Below are 21,354 nucleotides of genomic sequence, written 5' to 3' on the forward strand. Positions count from 1 at the left end.
GCAGATTTCAGGCTCCTGTACCTTCTACCTGAAGGCAGCGGAGAGATGAGTGTGTGGCCAGGATGGTGTGGGTCCTTGATGATGCTGCCAGCCTTTTTGAGGCAGCGACTGTGGCAGATCCCCTCGATGGTAGGGAGGTCAGAGCCAATGATGGACTGGGCAGTGTTTACAACTTTTTGCAGTCTTTTCCAGTTACTCCAGCTTTTTGTGTCTATCTTCAGTTTAAACCAGCATCTGCAGTTCCTTCCTACACATGAATTGAAGGGGTATTGTTGAGTAGACAAGGCGGTCGTTTCAGGGCATTTTGTTAAGGTGCAATATATTGTTATGCCAATGGTGGAGACAATAAACATTTTTGGTGGCAGATGAGATACCAGACAGACGCTGTGTTTAGCTTCTTTAGTACTGTTCTTTTGCGCTTCTACAGAAGTCCCATAGAAAGCATTTTATCGGGATGCACCGCAGCTTGGCTTGGGAACAGCTCCATCCAAGACCGCAAGTAATTGCAGCGAATTGTGGACGCAGCCCAGACCATCAAACAAACCAACCTCCTTTCCATTTATACCTCACGCTGCCTCGGCAAAGCCAGCAGCATAATCAAGGATGAGTCGCATCCTGGCCACTCCCTCTTCGCTCCTCTCCCATCGGGCAAAAGGTATAGAAATGTGAAAACGCACATCTCCAGATTCAGGAACAGATTCTTCCCAGCTGTTATCAGGCAACTGAATAATCCTATCACAACTAGAGAGCAGTCCTGAACTGCTATCTACCTCATTGGTGACCCGCCGACTATCTTTACTAGCTTTACCTTGCACCACCTTATCATGTATCTGTACACTGTAAATGGCTTGATTGTAACCATATATTTTTTCTGCTGACTGATTAGCACACAACAAAAGCTTTTCACTGTACCTCGGTACACGCGACAATAAACTAATTTGAGCTGACTTTGAAAATTTATCAAACTATTAATGCAAATCATCAGAATAAGGCACAAGTAACATTAATATCAATTAAAAATAAAAGTACCATTTGGGGTTGGAAATCTTCAGGTCCTAAAACATCAAACGACCAGGCAAGCTTACTATTAAGCTGCGAGGCTACCAAGTGTCTTATCTCATTATCTGGCAACAAGGAGGACAAGTCGAGAGAGTTCCACGCTTGTTCTTCAGCCATGGATAACAGTTCTGCCAAAGATGGCATCTGGCATGGAATATTCAGACGTGAGATCTGGAGAAAAATGAAATGATTATCACAGATTGTTCAAAACACATTGAGCAAAAACCACAGAAGGAAAGGTAATGTGCTAACGGCACTGAGAACGTGTGATGGAGCGCTGCGAGCACAACAGTCGTTTGACAGCACTGGGCCTGTACTCGCTGGAGTTTAGAAAGATGAGGGGGGAACTTATCGAAACCTCCCAAATGGTGAAAGACTTGGATAGGGGATGTTTCCGCTAGTGAGAGAGTCTAAGACCAGGGGTCATAGCCTCAGAATTAAAGGACGTTCTTTAGGAAGGAGATGAGGAGGAATTTCTTTAGTCAGCGGTGAAACTGTGGAATTCTTTGCCACAGAACGCTGTGGAGGTCAAGTCAATTGATATTTTTAAGGCAGAGGTAAATAGATTCTTGATTAGTACGGGTTTCAAGGGTTATGGGGAGAAGGCAGGAGAATCACCTCCAGTTTAAATTCCATTTGGAATATTTTGGAGGACCAAGAAACCAAGAACCAAGAATGTAGTTGGGAAGAAGAGATAGAACATCCATGATAGAATGGTGGAGTAGACTCGATGGTCTGAATGGCCTAATTCTGCGCCTATCACTTATGACCTTATGAACACCATTCAATAAAGTCTGGAAATCAGACACGGATATTGAAAACATCAGAGACACAGCGGGTCCTTTAGTATTAGGGTCTCGGGATGCAGACTGGTGTGCAAGTCAGCCTGGACAGCTTTTATCTGGTGAATCTCCAGGTGTGGTCTCACTAGGGCCACTAGTGCCAGGAGGCTATTATGCCTCCTGGCATGTAGGGCAGCAAGGAAGGTCTGATCTGGAAACCAAGGGAATTAGACAGTAGAACAGTTTTCTGCAGCAGATGAATGGAGGTGGGTGGAGATACTCAATGTTAGTTAGATATGGGAACAGATAAAAGTGTAGAGCAGGTCACAACCATTTCGTTCGGGTTATTGGTTGGGGACGATCAGCCATGATCACAATGAATGGCGGTGCTGGCTTGAAGGGCCGAATGGCCTCCTCCTGCACCTATTTTCTATTTGAAAGCAGTTTAGAAAGATCTGGGATCCTTTAATCGTGATCAGAAATGGAAATCTCAAACAGAACTTCCAAAAACAAGGCTTGGTAGATGCTAATAAATTATCTGCAGAAGGAAATCACCGATTAGTTCAATATCCTGTACAGGATATGACCAGAATTTATCGTGCAGTTAACAGGAACATTTCAGGAGGTGTATCATGGAAGAAGCTGCAGGGAGATACGTTTTAAGGACATTCTTGGAGAAGAGGGGAGGTGGAACGCTTTAGGATCAAAACTCCAGAAAAGGAATCAAGATGTGTGAAGGTATAACGGACAGGTTCAGGCAGGTGAAGGAATAGGGCAGAATCAAAGAAGGTGAGACCGGTCAACGGGCAGAGTGCGGGAACTGATTAAACAAGGGCATGAGGAGATTGAAGAGATGGAGGCAGGCGCAATTTTTCCTGGTATTTCAATATCTCAATTTAAAATTGTCATCGCTTTGTTTCAAATCCATTGAATAAACAAACACATGTCTAAACTGTGGCAAGTACTGAAGGAAGAAAACAATCAAAAAATACCAAACAGCTTTTGCTGAAACAGATTCAAATTCTACAAAGTTACTCTTTACAAATGCAGCTCACACAAGATCAATTCCTTCAATGTGCAACTGATGAAGTTGAGGATTAGCAGCATGTCTGTATCTGGGAATTCTAGTTTATCTAAAAGACAACAGGTCTGGTCTCAGTTCTTATGAGCTTGCTTAACCAAGATGCATGGCCGAGAGCAATCAAAGCAGTACTGTATTAAAGAGCTATTATGACCCATGGAACCAACCACTATGTTAAATCATGTTAGCGGAGGAAAATGAAGAATGCGGTTGGGTTGGCATGGTTGGGGTGTAGTTGATAGGAGAGAGAGGAAATGATCAGAAACACAGAAATCATTGTTCAAAAAGTATCAATGATCCAGGGATATAAATTACGTGCAAACAGATGGGTTATTCTTGGCATGATCTTCAGCATAGACATTGTGGGCCCTAAGGGTTTGTTTTTGTGCTGCATTGTCCCCAAGTTCAAAGACGTTACACATAAACAGTGTACAGCAACCCGACAAAACAGTGCAGAACTACCTCCATAACAGGACACTTATGCATCTCCGCTAGTATCTCCTGGTATATGTCCCTTGTTGGTTGAGGTGAATTCCACTTCGTACAGTCAAGAATACAGTTAAACAATGTCCCAATGATGCCAGCATTGGTTCCACACTTTAACATGTGCTGCTGTGAAGTATAGCAAGGGCAAAATCTACAGTATAGAACAAAACAACACAAAGTGACTGTGTACACCAATGTATGGTAACAGATTTATTTTCATTTCTGCCTTTAATTAACATGCTTTTATCCAACATAATGGATAATGGGGAAGCAAAGAAAGATCTTACTGTTTTTGCAAAAGTATAAAAGTTAAATATAACAATGAAGTGATCTGGTTTACACAAAACTAATCTTTGTGAGAAGCACGGATTTACAAACATTTGGAAAACACCGAAAGGAGGAGAAAAACATTATTTAGACAGCTAAGTAAAAGATGTTGGTTAAGAACAAGATGCTGTCTGTCATGCCGAGTGTTTCCACCATTTTCTGTTTGTGTTTTTAAATATTGGTACATATCCAAAGCCAGAATGTATTAATTCTGCTCCACTAGTCATGCAACTACTTGGATGTGTTCACAAGTCTAGTGGGGGAACAAAGAATACATTCTGTTATTGGATATGCACCAAATTTAGAGATAAAAACAAAATGCTGGAAACATGTCAGCATTTCAGGCAACGTTTGTGGAGCAAGAAATTGAATGAAAGTTTCAGGTTTCAGACACTTCGTCAGAACGGTGGAGAAAATAAATTGGCATGAAGTTGCAGGGACAAATGGATGGATGGTAGAAAGGGAATATTTCCTTTGATGGATGGACGGCCAAAGCTGTATCGGGGATATGCTATAAACAACCTCATCAGACAACCAGGCCAGTTAGAGAAAGAATACTGTCCCTTGTTCATGAAAACAGTGAAGTGAGGGTAGATAGGTATGAGAACACTGACAAAGAATGTGACAGCAGCAGAATACACAGATGCCATACTGGCAGCTGTCACAGCAGTGACTAAAACTATCTTACAATTTGAAAGATGAATAAAAAGTCTCAACTTCCAGTGCAAGCAATATACTTCAATTTTATACCAATACATTAGGTCTGAGCTATAGGGAGAGGTTGAGCAGGCTTGGACTTCCTTGGAGCACAGGAGGATGAGAGGTGATCTTAGAGGGATGCATAAAATCATGAGAGGATTAGATCGGGTAGATGCAGAGTTTTTTGCCCGGAGTAGGGGAGTCGAGGACCAGAGGACATAGGTTTAAGGTGAAAGGGAAAAGATTTAATAGGAATCTGAGGGGTAACATTTTCACACAAAGCGAGCTGCCAGAGGAGGTTGTTGAGGCAGTGACTATTGCAATGTTTATAAAACAATTGGGCAAGTACATGCATACAGGTTTAGAGGGATATGGGCCAAATGCAGGCAGGTGGGACGAGCATAGTTGGGACATGATGGTCAGTCTGGGTAAGTTGGTTCATAGGGCCTGTTTCCACATTGCATGACTCTGACTGTACGTTCTCCACATCCAAATCCAACAGTCAAAAGACAATAGGGTTAAAATCAGAACTGTCAAGGAACAAAATTATAGGAAGTAAATTTATGCATTGGAAATTTAATTGGAAATTATGGCGGAAAGAGCCTAATTTGCACAATTTATCTCAGTGCACATTTAATTATGTATTTATATATCAATTAATCTATACAATTTGCCATTTATCTATATCTTAATCTCTAATTTATCTATACGCATGCACTCACAGATTGACGAGGCTTATTTGTTCAATTCAACAAAAACTTGTTCCAAGTTTTACCTTTGTACAAATGTGTCTATAATGTGCACTAGCCACAGGTAACTGGGCAGATCCAGGTTATACTTGAACAGCAAGTGGATATATATGTTGCAGCTGGGAGAGAAAGGATGATATTCTGTACTCAGCCGAGAAAATCGTGTGATTTGCAAGATGCTCCTGAGACAGCAGCAAAGCATGATGTGTGGGAGATGGTCCGAGACCTTCACATGCACGTGGGCGTCAAAGACCTGAGAAAAGAATCCACTTGTAACAAAAACACTGTTGTTGGCAAATGTACAGACAAGTTGCTGACAATTAGTGAACAAAGCAGAACACTGCAGTTACGGAGCTTTAAAAGATGTTCATGTCAACCCTTCTGACCAAGTTCTGTTCGTTAAGGGAGCATAGATGGTTGAAAGCCTAGTTTCAGCTAAAATGTTTAAATGTTTATCACAACTGCAGTGACCTGCACTTTGTCATGGCATTACATTATACACTATCAACATGCCATCCAGGTTCAGAGTGTAGGAAGGAACTATAGATAGACACAAAATGCTGGAGTAACTCAGCAGGTGAAGCAGCATCTATGGAGAGAAGGAATGGGTGACGCTTCAGGTCGAGACCCTTCTTCAGTCTCCAGGGATGCTGCCTGTCCCACTGAGTTACTCCAGCATTTTTTTGTCTATCCAAGTTCAGTGGACAGAACTGTACTTGATCAGTTGGTTATTTTACATTTTCAGCGAATATGGTGCCAAAAGTCCATATTGAATTGTACTTTACTGAAAAAATATTTTTTTGAAAAGATAGACACAAAATGCTGGAGTAAATCAGCAGGTCAGGGAGCATCTCTGGAGAAAAGGAGAAAAGGTTTTAGCGGAGTCGAGACCGTTTTTTTTTTTTTTTTTTTCAATTCAATTCAATTCAACTTTAATGTCATTGCACAAATACTGAGTATCGGTACAACGAAATGCAGTTTTGCGTCAGTCCGTAGTAGTGCAATATAGAAATTTAAAAAAAAAGAGGATACAGAACAATAGAAAATGCAGAATAATTAAACAATGGGGACGGAGGGACCGGAGGAATCTATCGGCGGGACTCCGAGTTCAGCAATGCGACGGTATGATTGTAGAAGCTGTTCCTCATCCTACTGGTACGAGACCTGAGGCTCCTGTACCGCCTCCCTGATGGGAGGAGTTGATTTAACAAACTTTATTGCAAACGGTCAAATAAAGAACAACGCGAGTCTGTGAGATGGCTAAATAAACAATGTTGCTACAAGGGTGGTGCTCAGAATGAATGGATGTTCAATCAAAAGCACGCAAAACCACCTCCCTGCGCCCACTTGATTGGGGTAGCCACCGAGGGTCCGACTACCCCAAGGTGACGTTTTTCAGGTGATAACCCTTCTTTAGACCCTCACAATAATATAAAAACACCTATGTCCAATCCACCTCCCAATGATATAAAATACTCCAGCATTTTGTATCCATCTTTGGCATAAAGCAGCATCTGTATTCCTCCTTAATTAATTAAAAAAGATGGATGCACGGAAATATGGTTCAAGTGTTACACAACCAACACCATAATGAAATGGTCATGAACTGTTATGTGTTATCATGTATTTAAATTTCTAATACTTATAAACAAGCAAAATGTGAGAAAAACATAATCGACTCAAAACACTTAGTCCCAAGTCAGCAAACATAGTTTTGCAAATTCCTGACTAGGCCACAAGGGCACAATCCTCAATGGAAAACAAACAAATTAAACCAGTGTCAACGTTCTGTCAGCTGGTCAGCAACCAATGCCCAAGAGTATCCCTGGAGAAATATGACCAAGGCATATTCAGGAAACAAAAATGATTGAATTATGAATTAAGTGCTCTTCAAAGCAGTTTTACAAAAACACATGGCTCCCCTTCCTTTCCCTTCCCTTCCAGTGTAAAATAACATACTACAGAGCTCATGTTCTGAGCAAACAATAAATGTTGGACCCTAGGAAGTCTGAAGAATGATCCCAACCCAAAATGCTGCCTATCGATGTTCTCCAGAGAAGCTGCTTGGCCCGCTGAGTTACTCCAGCACTGTGATTTTTTTTTCCTAAGACGTCCTGTTGAACTTCCAGCAGTAAATCATCTTTCAGCAATTTGCACATTAAATTATCACATTTACACAAGGTTGTTTTATAGTTCCACTTATACACGTAAAACTATACCAACAAACTGGAAGGTTTACACAAAATGCTGGAGTAACTCAGCGGGTCAGGCATCATCAGTCTGAGGGGTTCCCTCATTGTCCATTTTCACCAGAGATGATGCCCGACCTCCAGTATGCATGTTGTGTCTATCCTCGGTAGGAACCAGCACCTGCCGTTCCTTAAAACCAAAAGGTTTAGATCAGATCAGAAATAAAATTCCAATCATTCTTTGATCTAATTGGAGATATATTGGACAATCAGCAGATACTGCCTTTGGTGCAGAACATCTCCAATAATCTTTCTAGATGAAACAGGAGTCCATTATAAAACACAAGGAAAATGTAGACATTAAAGAAGTTAAAAAGTTGATTTTTTACCTCCACTTGTGCTCCCGGACGTAAACCTCGTCCATAATTCACTAACTGCTGGTAGGCTACACAAAGACCAAATTTGCCATCCAGTTCATAAAGGCCTGCTCTACAATTCAATACTTTACTTATCACACCCTGAAATTTAAAAGAAATATGCAATTAATTGACTAGCCGATCGTTCACAATCTTTCAAGTCATACCAAGATGGTGGCACAGTGACGTAGCTGGTAGAGCTGCTGCCTCACAGCATCAGATCCTGATCTTGGGTGCTGTCTGTGTGGATTTTGCACATTCTCAAACTCAGGGATACAAGGATGTATCCTTGTATTCCTGTTGTTCACACATCTTCCCCAGACAACAATGGGCCATTATGGACTACACCCTTCCTGAGGTCATCTGTTACCGGCCCTGTTTTGTTCTGCCCTTCTCTAACTTTCAGTCTGAAGAAGGCTTCTGACCCAAAACTTCGCCTATTCCTTTTCTCCATAGATACTGCCTGACCTACTGAGTTACTCCAGCAATTTGCCTCTATCTATGTCAAATAATAAATTATCTTGCAAAAAATCCTCTTTGAATATAATTCCCTCTGTTGAAGTTATTTTGGACCTTGTTGATTGCATGTTGTATGGAGCTTAACATAAGAACCTGACACGTTAAGGCACCCTCAGTCATGAACTTCTGTCCAGCATCTTACATTCAGGATTGGCAAGGTCAGAAATTGGGTGGAAGATATGGATCGTGGTTCAGCACATCTTGAATTAGAAAGGAAAGCTGGTTGTTTTTTCATTCTAGAGAGTTATCCAGAAATCTCTATTATGAAGTGCCCTCATAAGGACACCAGACCACAACAGCAATAATCACCCTGTGATGTTTCATATGGTTCAACAACCTGCCAGCTTTCTAACAAAGCTCACACTAGTTGAGTTTGAGTTTTGTTTATTGTCACGTGTACAGAGGTCCAGTGAAAAGTTTTTGTTGCGTGCAACCGGTCGGCGGAAAGACAATACATATTACAACCGAGCCATCCAGTGTATAGATACATGATAAAGGAAATAACGTGAATATAATGGATAACCACTTGTAGAAGAGCCCCAGAGTACGTCACGATCAGAAGATGAAAAGGAGAATGGGATAAAACAGAAAAATCAGGATCATTTTTATCTGAAAACATTTTGCTCACTCAACTCAACTTTAAATTCTCACCCTGTGACTGGTGAACACCAAGTAACATTGCATAGACAATGATAAAATGGCCAACATTCAAGGCGTAATTTTCCCTTAACTCGGGGAAAACAGTAGGAAAACTGCAAGTTGATCCACAATTCCGGAAGTGGCGGCGCCGGGAACGGCTGCGGCTCGCCTGCAGTCCGTTTGTCTTTTACTTTTTTGTGTTGTATTTTTTCGTTTTGTCTAGTTACGTTTTTGGTTTTTAGGTCGTGTTTATGTGGGGGGGGGGGGGGGTGGGGGTGAAACGGGGCTTGCTGTCTCTCCCTTCGGGGGAATACGACCGTTTTGTCGTATCCCCCTACACTGAGGCCTAATGGCGGAGCTGGCACCTCGGGACTCTGGGGGCAGCTGACAGGACTCGCCCTGAGCTCCCGTGACGGTGGCCCAGCCCGGGGCTGGAACTGCGCTCTCGTGAGAGCGGCCTGGCGAGGGGCTGAGAGACTTTCCCGTGAGGGGCTGTGGCCCGTCGGAGTGGCCCAGCCCGAGGGAGGAGCGGCACTCCCGTCGGAGTGGCCCAGCCCGAGGGTGGAACGGCACTCCCGTCGGAGTGGCCCAGCCCGAGGGAGAACGGCACTCCCGTCGGAGTGGCCCAGCCCGAGGGTGGAACGGCACCCCCGTCGGAGTGGCCCAGCCCGAGGGAGAACGGCACTCCCGTCGGAGTGGCCCAGCCCGAGGGAGAACGGCACTCCCGTCGGAGTGGCCCAGCCCGAGGGAGGAGCGGCACTCCCGTCGGAGCGGCCCAGCCCGAGGGAGAACGGTACTCACGTGAGGGCGATCCGGCTCGGGGCTGGAACGGTGCTCCGGTGGCTGGGGCGGCGTTCTGAGGCGGTGACCTGAGTCCGGGGTTCAGCCGCGGGCCGGCGGCTGCGTGTGCTGGACTGGAGGGCGGGAGCTTCGACCACCCCCGGTCCGCGGTGTTTGAACAGGCCCGTTTGCGGGGTTCGGTGAGCCGCGGGACTGTTGTGCCATCGCCCGGTGGGGAATCGCCTCAGCGCAGAGGGAGAAGAGGAGGGAAGAGACAGTAACCCTAAGATTTTTGCCTCCACCACAGTGAGGAGGTGCTTGGAGGATACACTGTGGTGGTGTTAATTTGTGTTTATTGTTGTTTATTATTGTATGATTGTATGTATGACTGCAGGCACGAAATTTCGTTCAGACCGTAAGGTCTGAATGACAATAAAGGTATTCAATTCAAATCAATTCAATTCAATCTTCTTTTAAACGAACAAAAGAGGCTCCTCAGAGTGGTACAGCACGGAAACAGGCCCAGTGGCCCAACTCGTCCATGCCGACCGAGTTACCCCACCTCAGCTAGTCCCCTTTCCCCCCACTTTTGTCTTGTATCTACATCTAAACCTATTCCATTCATGTACCAGTCCAAACTGAACCCGCTTCAACTACTTTGGCAGCTCGTTCCATGAAACAGTTACCCTTCAGCTTCCCATTAAATCTTTCCCCACTCACCTTAAATGTATGCCTTCAAAGTCAAACCGTACAAGAGATCATGCGGAAGGAAACTTCAATGTGACCCAGAAAGGTTTACCTTCAGACCTCTATAAATGTAATATTATCCCCACACATAGAATACTCACATGGTACGATATTATTTTAGATTCTTTGCTCTCAAGAACTTCTTCCATGGTGCTTTGAGGTGACTGGCTCATTGACAGTCTCCTCTGAAAAGATCCTTCATTGGGAGGAGGTGGCACCAGACTTGTACTTGTAGCTTGCATAAATTCTGCCAATGTTTGTTCTTTAACAATTCCCTCGTTATAATTATAGAAGTCGGAGGATGACGACACTACAAACACCTTATAATTGGTGCCTTGGATGCTGGAAATGAAGACTTTTGTGATAATATATTGCTTTGAAACTTCTAAGCATTGATGCCACATGAGTTTGTCAGGAACCTAAAAGAGAAAGATTGGAAAATTCAGGTTGAAGACCTCCATTTCTCATTCAGATAAAATTTACAACATATATTAAATAATTTCCCTCCTTTACACATCAAATTAATTTGAACAAAATAAAGAACAATCACTATTGCTTCTTAGGTGCAATCATGGGAATATTTTCTGCAAGGAAGGACGAATGCCACATTTGCCAGTAAATCTGGTGCAGGTTTGAGAAGTTATGGCTGTAAAATAGCTAAATAATTCGCGCACTAGGTGGTGGTATTAGACACATATGACACTTGATGCTGAGGAACGGAACAAAACACCCTCAGGCAGCCATCGGGATCTGGCTAACAGAATGAAAAGTATTCAATTAACCCCAATGAAACGAGGAGAATTCTCAAATGGAGTCAGCAATTACTCCGTTTCACAGAGGACATTCTTGAATTATTGCTAGCTGATGAGATCAAATCACAAGCGTGCAGTTATGTGCTGCGCTGGAAAGATGCGCAAAGTTTGATTATCCAAGTTAATGAATGAATGAATAAGTTTATAAATGAATAAGCTTATTGGCCAAGTATTCACATACAAGGAATTTGCCTTGGTGCTACGCCCGCAAGTGACAACATGACATACATTGAGGTAACTTTTGGACTATTATAGGCAAAGTGGTATACTCCATTAGTAGTAAATTTAAAAATAATTTAATTATCTTCGCTCATTCTCCTGAACCGATATAATGGGATTGCAATCCAGCTAAGGAAACTACTTTAAAAGATTACATATAATTTCAACATCATTTATTTTTAAGGTTTTAACTTATTTAGTCAGAATGAAATAATGTCCTCATTACGAATTTCATGCAAGCACAACCATTTAAAATCAGAATGTTACTTGAACAATGTTACTTCCATCGTGCAGACTGATAACAGAGTGGAATGGAAGAATCTAAATGCTCTCTTAACTTTAGTACTTTTTTTGCTTTGGGCCAATACACTGATCCATGACTAGTGCAAGTCTAAAAGATCGGAACACACACATCCACAACAAATACAAAAGCAAAGCAACATTTATTTTTATCAGGGGAATAGATAGGATGAATGCACCTGGGTAGGGTTAGTTTAATGTGAGAGGGGGAAGATTTAATACAAACCTGTGGGGAAATGTCTTCACTCAGAGGGTTGTTTAAGAAAGAACTGCAGATGCTGGAAAAATCAACGGTAGGCAAAAATTGCTGGAGAAACTCAGCGGGAGAGGCAGCATCAATGGACAGAAGGAATAGACGACGAAAACGTCGCCTATTCCTTCCCTCCATAGATGCTGCCTCACCCGCTGAGTTTCTCTGGCATTTTTTGTCTACCTTCACTCAGAGGGTGGTGGGTATATGGAATGAGCTGCCATCGGAGGCTGCACGGTGGCACAGCAGTAAAGTTGCTGCTTACAATAGACAACAGACAATAGGTGCAGGAGTAGGCCATTCGGCCCTTCAAGCCAGCACCGCCATTCAATATGATCATGGCTGATCATCCACAACTCCGTTCCTGCCTTCTCCCCAGATCTCCTCCCTGACTCCGCTAACTTTAAGAGCTCTATCTAACTCTCTTGAAAGCATCCAGAGAATCGGCCTCAAAAGTCTTCTGAGGCAGAGAATTCCAGACTCACAACTCTGTGTGAAAAAGTTTTTCCTCATCTCCATTCTAAATGGCTTACCCCTTATTCTTAAACTGTGGCCCCTGGTTCTGGACTCCCCCAACATGGGAGTATGCTTCCTGCCTAGCGTGTCCAAACCCTGAATAATCTTACATGTTTCAATAAGATCACCTCTCATCTTTCTAAATTCCAGAGTTTACAAGCCCAGCCGCTCCAGTCTATCAACATATGACAGTCCCACCATTCCGGGTATTTACCTGGTGAACCCACACTGCACTCCCTCAATAGCAAGAATGTCCTTCCTCAAATTTGGAGACCAAAACTGCACACAATATGGAGTTTGTACGTTCTCTCCGTGACCTGCGTGGGTTTTCTCCGGGTGCTCCGGTGTCCTCCCACACTCCAAAGATGTACAGGCTTGCAGGCTAATTGACTTGGTGAAATTGTAAATTGTCCCTCGTGTGTAGAAGATAGTGTTTGAGAGCGGGCATTGCTGGTCGACATGGACTTGGTGGACCGAAGGGCCTGTTTCAACGCTGTATCTCTAAACTAAACTAATCAAAAGGTAGTCGAGGCAGGTACCATAACAACATATAAAAAAAGACACTTGGACAAGTACATGAATCGGAAAGGTTTAGTCTGGAATAAGTGCCAAACGCGGGCAAATAGGACTAACCTAGATGAGACATCTTTGTTAACATGGACAAGTTGGGCCTAATGGCCTGTTTCCATGATGTGTGACTCTATAATACATCACCAGTCAAGTGAGTTATTTTCATTTTAAAGTCAATGGATATTTAAGGCAGAGATTGATAGATTCTTGATCAGTACGGGGGTCAGGGGTTATCGGGAGAAGGTTAGGCAGGAGAATGGGTTTGAGTGGGAAAAATAGATCAGCCTAAAGGCCTAATTCTGCTCCTATAACTTATGAACTCATGAACACTAACCTTTCAAAGGCTTTTTGGAAAATCTAGATATAACACATACACTATTTTTTTCTTATCTATTTCTACAAGTTACATCCTTGAAAAGTTACATCCATGAAAATCTCCAGTCAAATTTGATTTCCCTTCCAGATATCCATACTTAATTTGTCTAATTGTGCTGATTTTTTTAAATGTTGTGTTATTTCTTCTATTCTAATAAGCTTCAGCATTTTCCCACCATCACAGTAATCAGACTGCAGTTTAACATTTTCTCTCCTTTTTTGGATAATGGATTTATATTTGTCAATGTCTAATCTGCAAGAACCACTCCATGATTTATAGGTCTGAAAAATGACATGTAATGCATCCACTAATCTCACAGCTATGTCTTTTAGTACTCTAATGGCATGAAGACACAATCCTGGACAGAAACAGCGAGGGGGCCGTCGAGAGCAACCCGGTGGGGGCCAGGGAGAACAAAGGGGGGTGGGGGACCCAGTGGGGATGTGGCCCCAATGAACAAAGGGGGGAAAACGGCCTACAGTAACGTGTGGCGGCAGGCAGAAGATAGAACTGATCGGCAAACCAAATACTTGTGTATTGCCTAGGTGAGGTCTGCTCTATGATTTTACCAGGTTGTATGCAAAACAAAGCATTTTGCTGCACCTAGGTACATGCGACAATAAAGTATCGTTGAATCATTAGCCCAAGGAATGACTTTGGCATTGCATTGAATTTATTTTAAAGTATTACTCAACATGAGAAACAATTAACAAACGATGAAAGCATTAACAATAACTCCAATAAAAAAAACAAGTTCAGTGTGAATTGATGATAGAACTATAAAAATCAGATCAGTCTGGACATTTCTATTCTGAAAACCTATGGTAAAAGCAAACCACTGAATTAGTTTTAAAACATTATTTGTTGGAATTTAAAGCAATTATTTATTGGACAGGTCTAGTTAAAAGATCTATTTAAAGTGCATACAACATGGAAGATAAAGCAAACCTTAATGACAACTGGAAGGCAAGTATCAGATGTAAACGAGCTGAGAAAGAAGAAGAAGAAGGTTTTCCCTCGGATACTCAACACTGAACTCAGGCGGCAAAGTTCTCCAGCTATGTTCAGCTTCACTCTTTGACGATGAACCCTTGGCAAAGACAAAGACAATATAATCACGGTCACATCCTGTCAACAACACGACATGGCCAATCAATATAATTCCAAGCAAAGCAGAATGCCTCACTTCCGTGACTTCACGAGTGAAGATACCGATTGCCGCACAGAATCCCCAGACAGAGAAACCAGGACAATGACACACCACCTGCCCCCACCAGAACCAGGATGGTGGGTCCGATAACAGAGAGCTGCTGCTTTACAGCACCAGAGTAATCGGGAAATCCACTGTCTCGTTAAATTTAACACATGCTGGCAAATATAGAGTTAAGAAGGAAGCTGGGATTAATAGGTTTTCAAAGATCTATTCAATATCTAAAATTGGGACATTGTAGGGTTTCTTTACATTTACCAAGATTAAAGTCAGAAATACTGATTTAATTTTCCCTACTGGCTCGCTATGTAGTCTAAACAATCCACATGTTCTTCTGACAGCATCAAATTAAAGAGGATCGTCACTAACAATTGATTTATTTATTTAAATAGACAAAATAAATCGTCTCACAAAAACAACCATTTAAAATATTGATCATCGCAATTTTTGTAATCAAGATGTATGGCAGAAATTATAATTGCCATGAAATAGGGCGGTACTGTGGCGCAGCGGTAGAGTTGCTGCCTGACAGCGCCAGAGACCCAGGTTTGATCCTGGCTACGGGTGCGGTCTGAACAGTTTGTACATTCTCCCCGTGACCTGAGTGGGTTTTCCATGGGTGCTCCGATCTCCTCCCACACTCCAAAGACAAACGAGTTTGTCGTTTAATTGGCTTTGGTAAAATTGTAAATTGTTCCTAGTGCGTCTAGGATAGTGTAAGTGTGCAGGGATTGCTGGTCGTCCAGGACTCCATGGGCCTGATTCCAGAGCCGGTACCAACAGTCAAAGAGCTCACAATGTTGGCTGAGGAGGAGGGGATACGAACAGTATCCCTGGGGTGGGGGAGGGATGGATGAAGGGGGAATGCAAGGGTTACTTTACATTTGAGAAATCAATATTCATACCTCTGGGTTGTAAGCTGCTCAAGAGAAATCACGATGAAGCCAATTAGTATAGTTCTTTACACAGTTCTTACCCTTTGTTCAGGAGATGAATAGCAGTGTCAGGCAGCAATACGTTCAGGCTGCTTGGTCCCATTAGTTTATCAACTGTCTGTTTTGGAAGCACGAGGCACGGGGCTTCCATTATTTCAAGGTAACCAGTTTCTATTCCATATGGTCTCCAATCTTTCATAGGAATATAACTCCAGCTTGAAAACAGTACCAAATGCCCCAACCATTGCAGATCCAGTTTGAGAATCTAGTCAAAAATTGCATATGAAAGGATAGTCAATATAAAGAAGAAATATAAACATCGTTATAACTCTCAGTTTCATAAAACAACAGGTACTGTGAAGACAAACAACACTGGGAAGTGACTTTTTCCACCATATTATACATGCATGGGCACAGCAAATACAGTTTAAATTTAAGGGTGCGACTCAAATTAGTGTTGGAAAGCCAGTTTCACAGACGGCAACGTTAGTCATCGATTGGAACATGTGGTTACATACATATCCATTGCCCAGTAAAAATTGAATATCCAATTTGCATGAATGGCTAACTGAGAAACTGGAGATTTTTTTTTTATCTCTCCAAAAAAAACAGGACTGTGCCAAAGATAGACACAAACGCTGGAGTAACTCAGCAGGCCAGGCTGTATCTCGAGAGAAGGAATGGGTGACGTTTTGTGTCGAGACCATTCTTCAGACTGAGCCAACCTGTTCAACCCAACCCTAAGGATTTAAATATTTTTTTACTGAGCTTACTTTATAGTACTTTAAAGTTTATTTACAAGTACTCTATCATTTTGCAAGTACCATGACCCAGTTTCTTTTGCAGAAACAGATTGCTTTCAGTCGTAGTACTTAAATTGTTTTGGGGAAAAAACATGGCAATTCAATTATTTTCCATCTCCAGAATCTGTTAACCATTCACACACTTTTAGTTTTACAAGGATATGGAGCACTACTTAACCTGCTACATCAATAACCAAATGTAAATTTTCAATTCCAATGAAAATTCACAAACTAAAGCTGGTAGAGCTGCTGCCTCACTGTGCCAGCGATCCAGGTTTGATCCTGACCTTGGGTGCTGCCTGCGTGGTTTGCACGTTCTCCCTGTGATCGGGAACACCTGGGTTGCCTCCAGGTGCTCCAGATTGATTTTGGATGATTTTTTCAAGGTCGTCGAATTGGAGGTTTGATTTTAGCTATGGTACGAAGCTGGAAGAAACTGGCTTTTACCACAGAGTTGACTTGCTGGTCGAACTTTAATGTGGAGTCAAATATCACGCCAAGGTATTTGACGTGCGGTTTCACTAAGGAGGTTAGGCTGCCAAGGCTGCCTGTTATCGTTTTGATGGAGTCGGAGGGGCCGAGTAGGATGTCCTCAGACTTGCTCTCGTTTAGTTGGAGGAAGTTCTGTGCCATCCAACATTTTATGTCCTTGAGGCAGTGCATGAGGCTGATTAAATTTGACCGGTTGTTGGATTTCAGAGAGAGGTAGAGCTGTAAGTCATCTGCATAACAGTGGAAAGAAATGCCATGCCTTGAAAAAAAACTGCAGATGCTGGTTTATACATTGAACCCAACACGTTGAAAACAGACTTCTTTCAAATGGACCAATATCCAAAATGGTAATTATTTTCTACCATCACTTAATTTCATGAATCAATTAAGACACCAAAAGTAATCAGCAGAACAGTCTCAGGCAATTCGGTTTTGAAATCCATTTACCTCACAAGGAATGAATCCATTCTTGCCCTGCAGATACAAATTTCCATCGCTCTGCTCTCCTGTAATCTCTGAAGTACCTGGAATATTACAGATCTTGTCTGTTAGATAGCCACACAGCAGCAGGTTTGTGCGACTGAGTGGCTTGTGTCCATCTGGAAAGCTTTCTTTGCCCTGACTCCATTCCTCAAACTGACTAGCGCTCCACGCTAGATGACTACAACATGGGCTCTTCTGCTGTGATTGGAGCTCACAAAGAGATACAAATCTGCAAGATAATAACCTCAAGTTACCAGGCAAGTAAATGGAACCAATCTGCAATTATCAATGTGACAATTGATATTCAAACCTTCATAGAAAGATGGTGCTGGAGCGTGGGTACATTTAACATGCTTATCATTAGTCTTTAGACTTTAGAGATACAGTGCGGAAACAGGCCTTTCGGCCCACCAAGTCCGCACCAACCAGCGATCACTATTCTACACACTAGGGACAATTCACAATTTTTTTACAAAAGCCAATTAACCTACAAACCTGCATGTCTTTGGAATGTGGGAGGAAACTGGAGCACCCGGAGAAAACCCACACGGTCACAGGAAGAACGTACAAACTCCGTACAGACAGCACCCATAGTCAGGATCGAACCCGGGTCCCTGGTACGGTAAGGCAGCAACTCTACCACTGCACCGCCCTATGCTGTATAATCTGAGAGCATCGCGTGAATAAGGAATGACAATGAACTAATCTGTAACTGAATAATTTTGATCTTCACCCACCTCTCCGTAGTTTGGTGAGAGATCACCAGCCACTTTCCACTTTCATAACACCATTGAAGCCATTCTTCCGCTTATCTGCACTAGTTTTATGGACGAGTTTTATGTCAACCCGAGACAAAATGGCTAATGCACTTTCAGCACAACAGCAACCTTTCAGCATTTACGTACTCTCCCTGTCTGCAGTGTACAATCAAAAGATATGGAATTAAATTGTACATTTTTTTCCTGCTCCTCAATTAATAGCAACATTCAGCTGTTGTGATTGTGACTGAGTGACTGGAAACTGACAACTGATTGATGCAAAGTCATTATTTGCCATGACAAGCAAAAATTCTCTAAGGGAACCTTTGAGTGGAATCTCCTTGATCTAAAAGTACTTTAAAATGGGATCACAAATATTCTAGTTATTGCTAGACAAGAGCAAAGAAGCCCGGGACCGTATCTGATCTGCTAAGTGACAAAATAAGTCTAGTCTGAAGCCTCTTTAATCTCAGTCACAATTGTGCAAAATCATTTAGCTGTAGATGTCTCATGCCTGGTTTGATGTTGGCTGGTTAACACAGCCTTATTATCATACGTTTGACTGACTATGAGTCTCATGCTCATGAGAGTTCACAAACCATACTGTAGAACCATTTTCGTCCCAGCTGTTATCAGACAACTGGATCATCCTACCACAACTAGAGAGCAGTCCTATCTACCTCACTGGTAACCCTCGGACTATTTGTTTAGACTTTACTGGCTTTACCTTGCACTAAATGTTATTTCCTTATCATGTATCTATACACTGTAAATGTCTCGATTATAATAATGTATTGTCTTTTTGCTGACTCGATAGCACGCAACAAAAACTTTTCACTGTATCTCACTACACGTCACAATAAACTAAACTGAATTGAACATATCCCGAGTAGCCAACTTCCTGCTGTGGGCCAGTACCAGGTGATTACAAAGCTATCCTTTTGAGTACAAGGCTGATTATGGTTTGTAATTTACATAATTGCAATTTATTTTTTGAAGAACACTTCTTGTTGGTATTAACACATCCACAAAATTCCATAGTACATTGGAAGATTAAAAAAATACAACATTATTCAATGATAACCAGAGATGGAATAGCATAAAAAACAAAGAAGAACAGATGCTAGTTTATACCGAAGATTGACACAAAGTGCAGGAGTAACACAGCGGGTCAGGCAGCATCTCTGGAGAAAAAGGGTGGCTGACGTTTCCCTTCTTCAGTCTGAATCATGCAGAGATGCTGCCTCTTCTCCAGAGGCAGCATCTCTGGAGAAAAAAATCATTTTCTCCAGAGATGGTGCATTATCTACTGAGTTACTCCAGCACTTTGTGTGCAACTTTGTAATACCTGTAGTGTAGATTTTGAATAGCAACAAACCCAAATATTAAGATGAAAAATCACACACCATGAATTAGCCAGCAGAGGCTTAACAATGTACCATAATAAATATATATATAAGAGCCCACTCGTTTAAATGATTCTTCCTTGTAAATGGTCCCTTCACCTTGGCATTTAATTATGGCTTAAATGGTTTATGTGTCTCCCTAGGCAATCACAGGGAATCATGATGATAATAACAGATTTACATAGGACCTTCAATGTGTATAACATGCATTGGGTCTTCACAGAAGCACTTTTAAACTTAAAGAGACTGAGCCAAGGAAGCAGATATCAGAAGATATGATTAAGAGTAAAGTTTTAAGGAGTCTTCCCGGTCACACTAACCTCTTTTGTTCAAGAGCTCCATAACGAAACAGTCGAGGATGGAGCACAGTGCACAATAACTGGCACAAATGAATGAAACCAAGCACAAGGACTCAAATTCAAGAGACACAGTTCAAATTAAATGTTAACCCTAGAAACTGCAATATATTGCAATTGTGCTAGTCATATGAAAACCGAAACATTGAATGATGCATTTAGAAAAGTTGTATATATAAAATTTTGATTTGTGGCTTACAATACCTGTAATTTAAAAGAGCAAGCTCATTTTTTCCTTGTTGGCAGCAGGGATCACTGCAATTGAGACAAATTCTGTGCAGGCATTTAACAAGACAGGCGCTCAGCTCTTTGCAAGTTATTTCAGAATGCACTACAGGAAGGAGGTTCTCCTCTGTAAACCTGTACAGATTCTGGAGCCACTTAACAGTCTGCAAGGCAATCCAAGAAAATAAAAATCACTTCACAGCCAATATCAAATTGTGCTAAACCACATCTCAAACCAAACCAAACCTTTTATTCCATCATTAATGCAGTCACAAAGTACCAAATGTGAATGTCACATGCTGCCATCTCATTTACCTTCCCATTCCATGTTGCAGAAGGATTTGACATCAATTTATAAAATTCCCACAAAGTCCCTGAAAACAGCATGGTGCAAGTTATAACCTTCCATGGCATGACTCTGACTCTAGAGGGTTGTTAGTTATGGTGTAAGATCTGGACTCCAGCATTTTGTGTCTAGTTATGGTGTAACTTCCAACATTCTGATCTTAGCGACATTTTGAGAAATTATTTAATTTGCTGTTAAATCCTTCAGATAGATGGAAAGGAGACAAGTTTTGGTCACCATTGATAGAGATATATCAAGATATAGTTCTACCATCACCTGTACACCAAGGAATCTGTATTTGGGAATGCTTTTGAGAGCTTGCCTAGGCTGGATTTGTTGAGAGGTTTTCTCCATTCATAAGAAAATAAAGCAATTTCAGAAACATTTATTGCCCATCACTCACTGCTTGTTGGATCTTTTGAGAGGGCAGTTGACTTGGAATCATGAACAAACCACCCAACGTAGGGACTGCAGACCCCAATCCACAATGAACATAAATAAAATGGATGTTTTATTTTATTGTCAATGTGGAAGTCAAGTCTACTGTCATATGCACAAGTACGTTGAGGCATGGGCACAATGAAAGTTGTAGTTAAAAGGGGGGAAAAATAGATGTTTAAAATTGATAGTATCTAAACTCTCTGGCTGCCACGTCGATAACACCAGCTGCACATTATCAATGCAGCAACTAAACCATGACAGTAGTGTGCATTAATGTGCATTAGACATTGATGTACATTGTTCATTGATATATATTAATGTAAATTAGGCATTGACATACATTGTTCACTAATATATATATGAATGTATATTAAGTGTTGATG

General features: G+C 41.8%; 1 protein-coding gene across 3 annotated transcripts in view; it reads right to left on the reverse strand.

Moving 5' to 3' along the window:
* Nucleotides 1-21,354, reverse strand: part of ctc1 (CST telomere replication complex component 1) — a 70,412-nt gene that overhangs the window by 48,455 nt on the left and 603 nt on the right. The window contains exons 2-10 of one of the 3 annotated variants that reach the window (XM_033050309.1): nucleotides 20,164-20,348; nucleotides 17,404-17,668; nucleotides 15,703-15,926; nucleotides 14,465-14,606; nucleotides 10,575-10,892; nucleotides 7,762-7,890; nucleotides 5,210-5,436; nucleotides 3,385-3,559; nucleotides 1,030-1,230 (exon numbers count right to left, since the gene is read on the reverse strand). In XM_033050309.1, coding sequence (XP_032906200.1) covers nucleotides 1,030-1,230; nucleotides 3,385-3,559; nucleotides 5,210-5,436; nucleotides 7,762-7,890; nucleotides 10,575-10,892; nucleotides 14,465-14,606; nucleotides 15,703-15,926; nucleotides 17,404-17,668; nucleotides 20,164-20,348 — 1,866 coding nt within the window. Of the gene's footprint in view, nucleotides 1-1,029; nucleotides 1,231-3,384; nucleotides 3,560-5,209; nucleotides 5,437-7,761; nucleotides 7,891-10,574; nucleotides 10,893-14,464; nucleotides 14,607-15,702; nucleotides 15,927-17,403; nucleotides 17,669-20,163; nucleotides 20,349-21,354 lie in introns of those variants that run through there. The other 2 variants (XM_033050311.1, XM_033050312.1) reach the window with 2 other exon arrangements.

The sequence above is a fragment of the Amblyraja radiata genome, chromosome 34 (genome assembly GCF_010909765.2).
Source record: "Amblyraja radiata isolate CabotCenter1 chromosome 34, sAmbRad1.1.pri, whole genome shotgun sequence".
Taxonomy (NCBI): Eukaryota; Metazoa; Chordata; class Chondrichthyes; order Rajiformes; family Rajidae; genus Amblyraja; species Amblyraja radiata.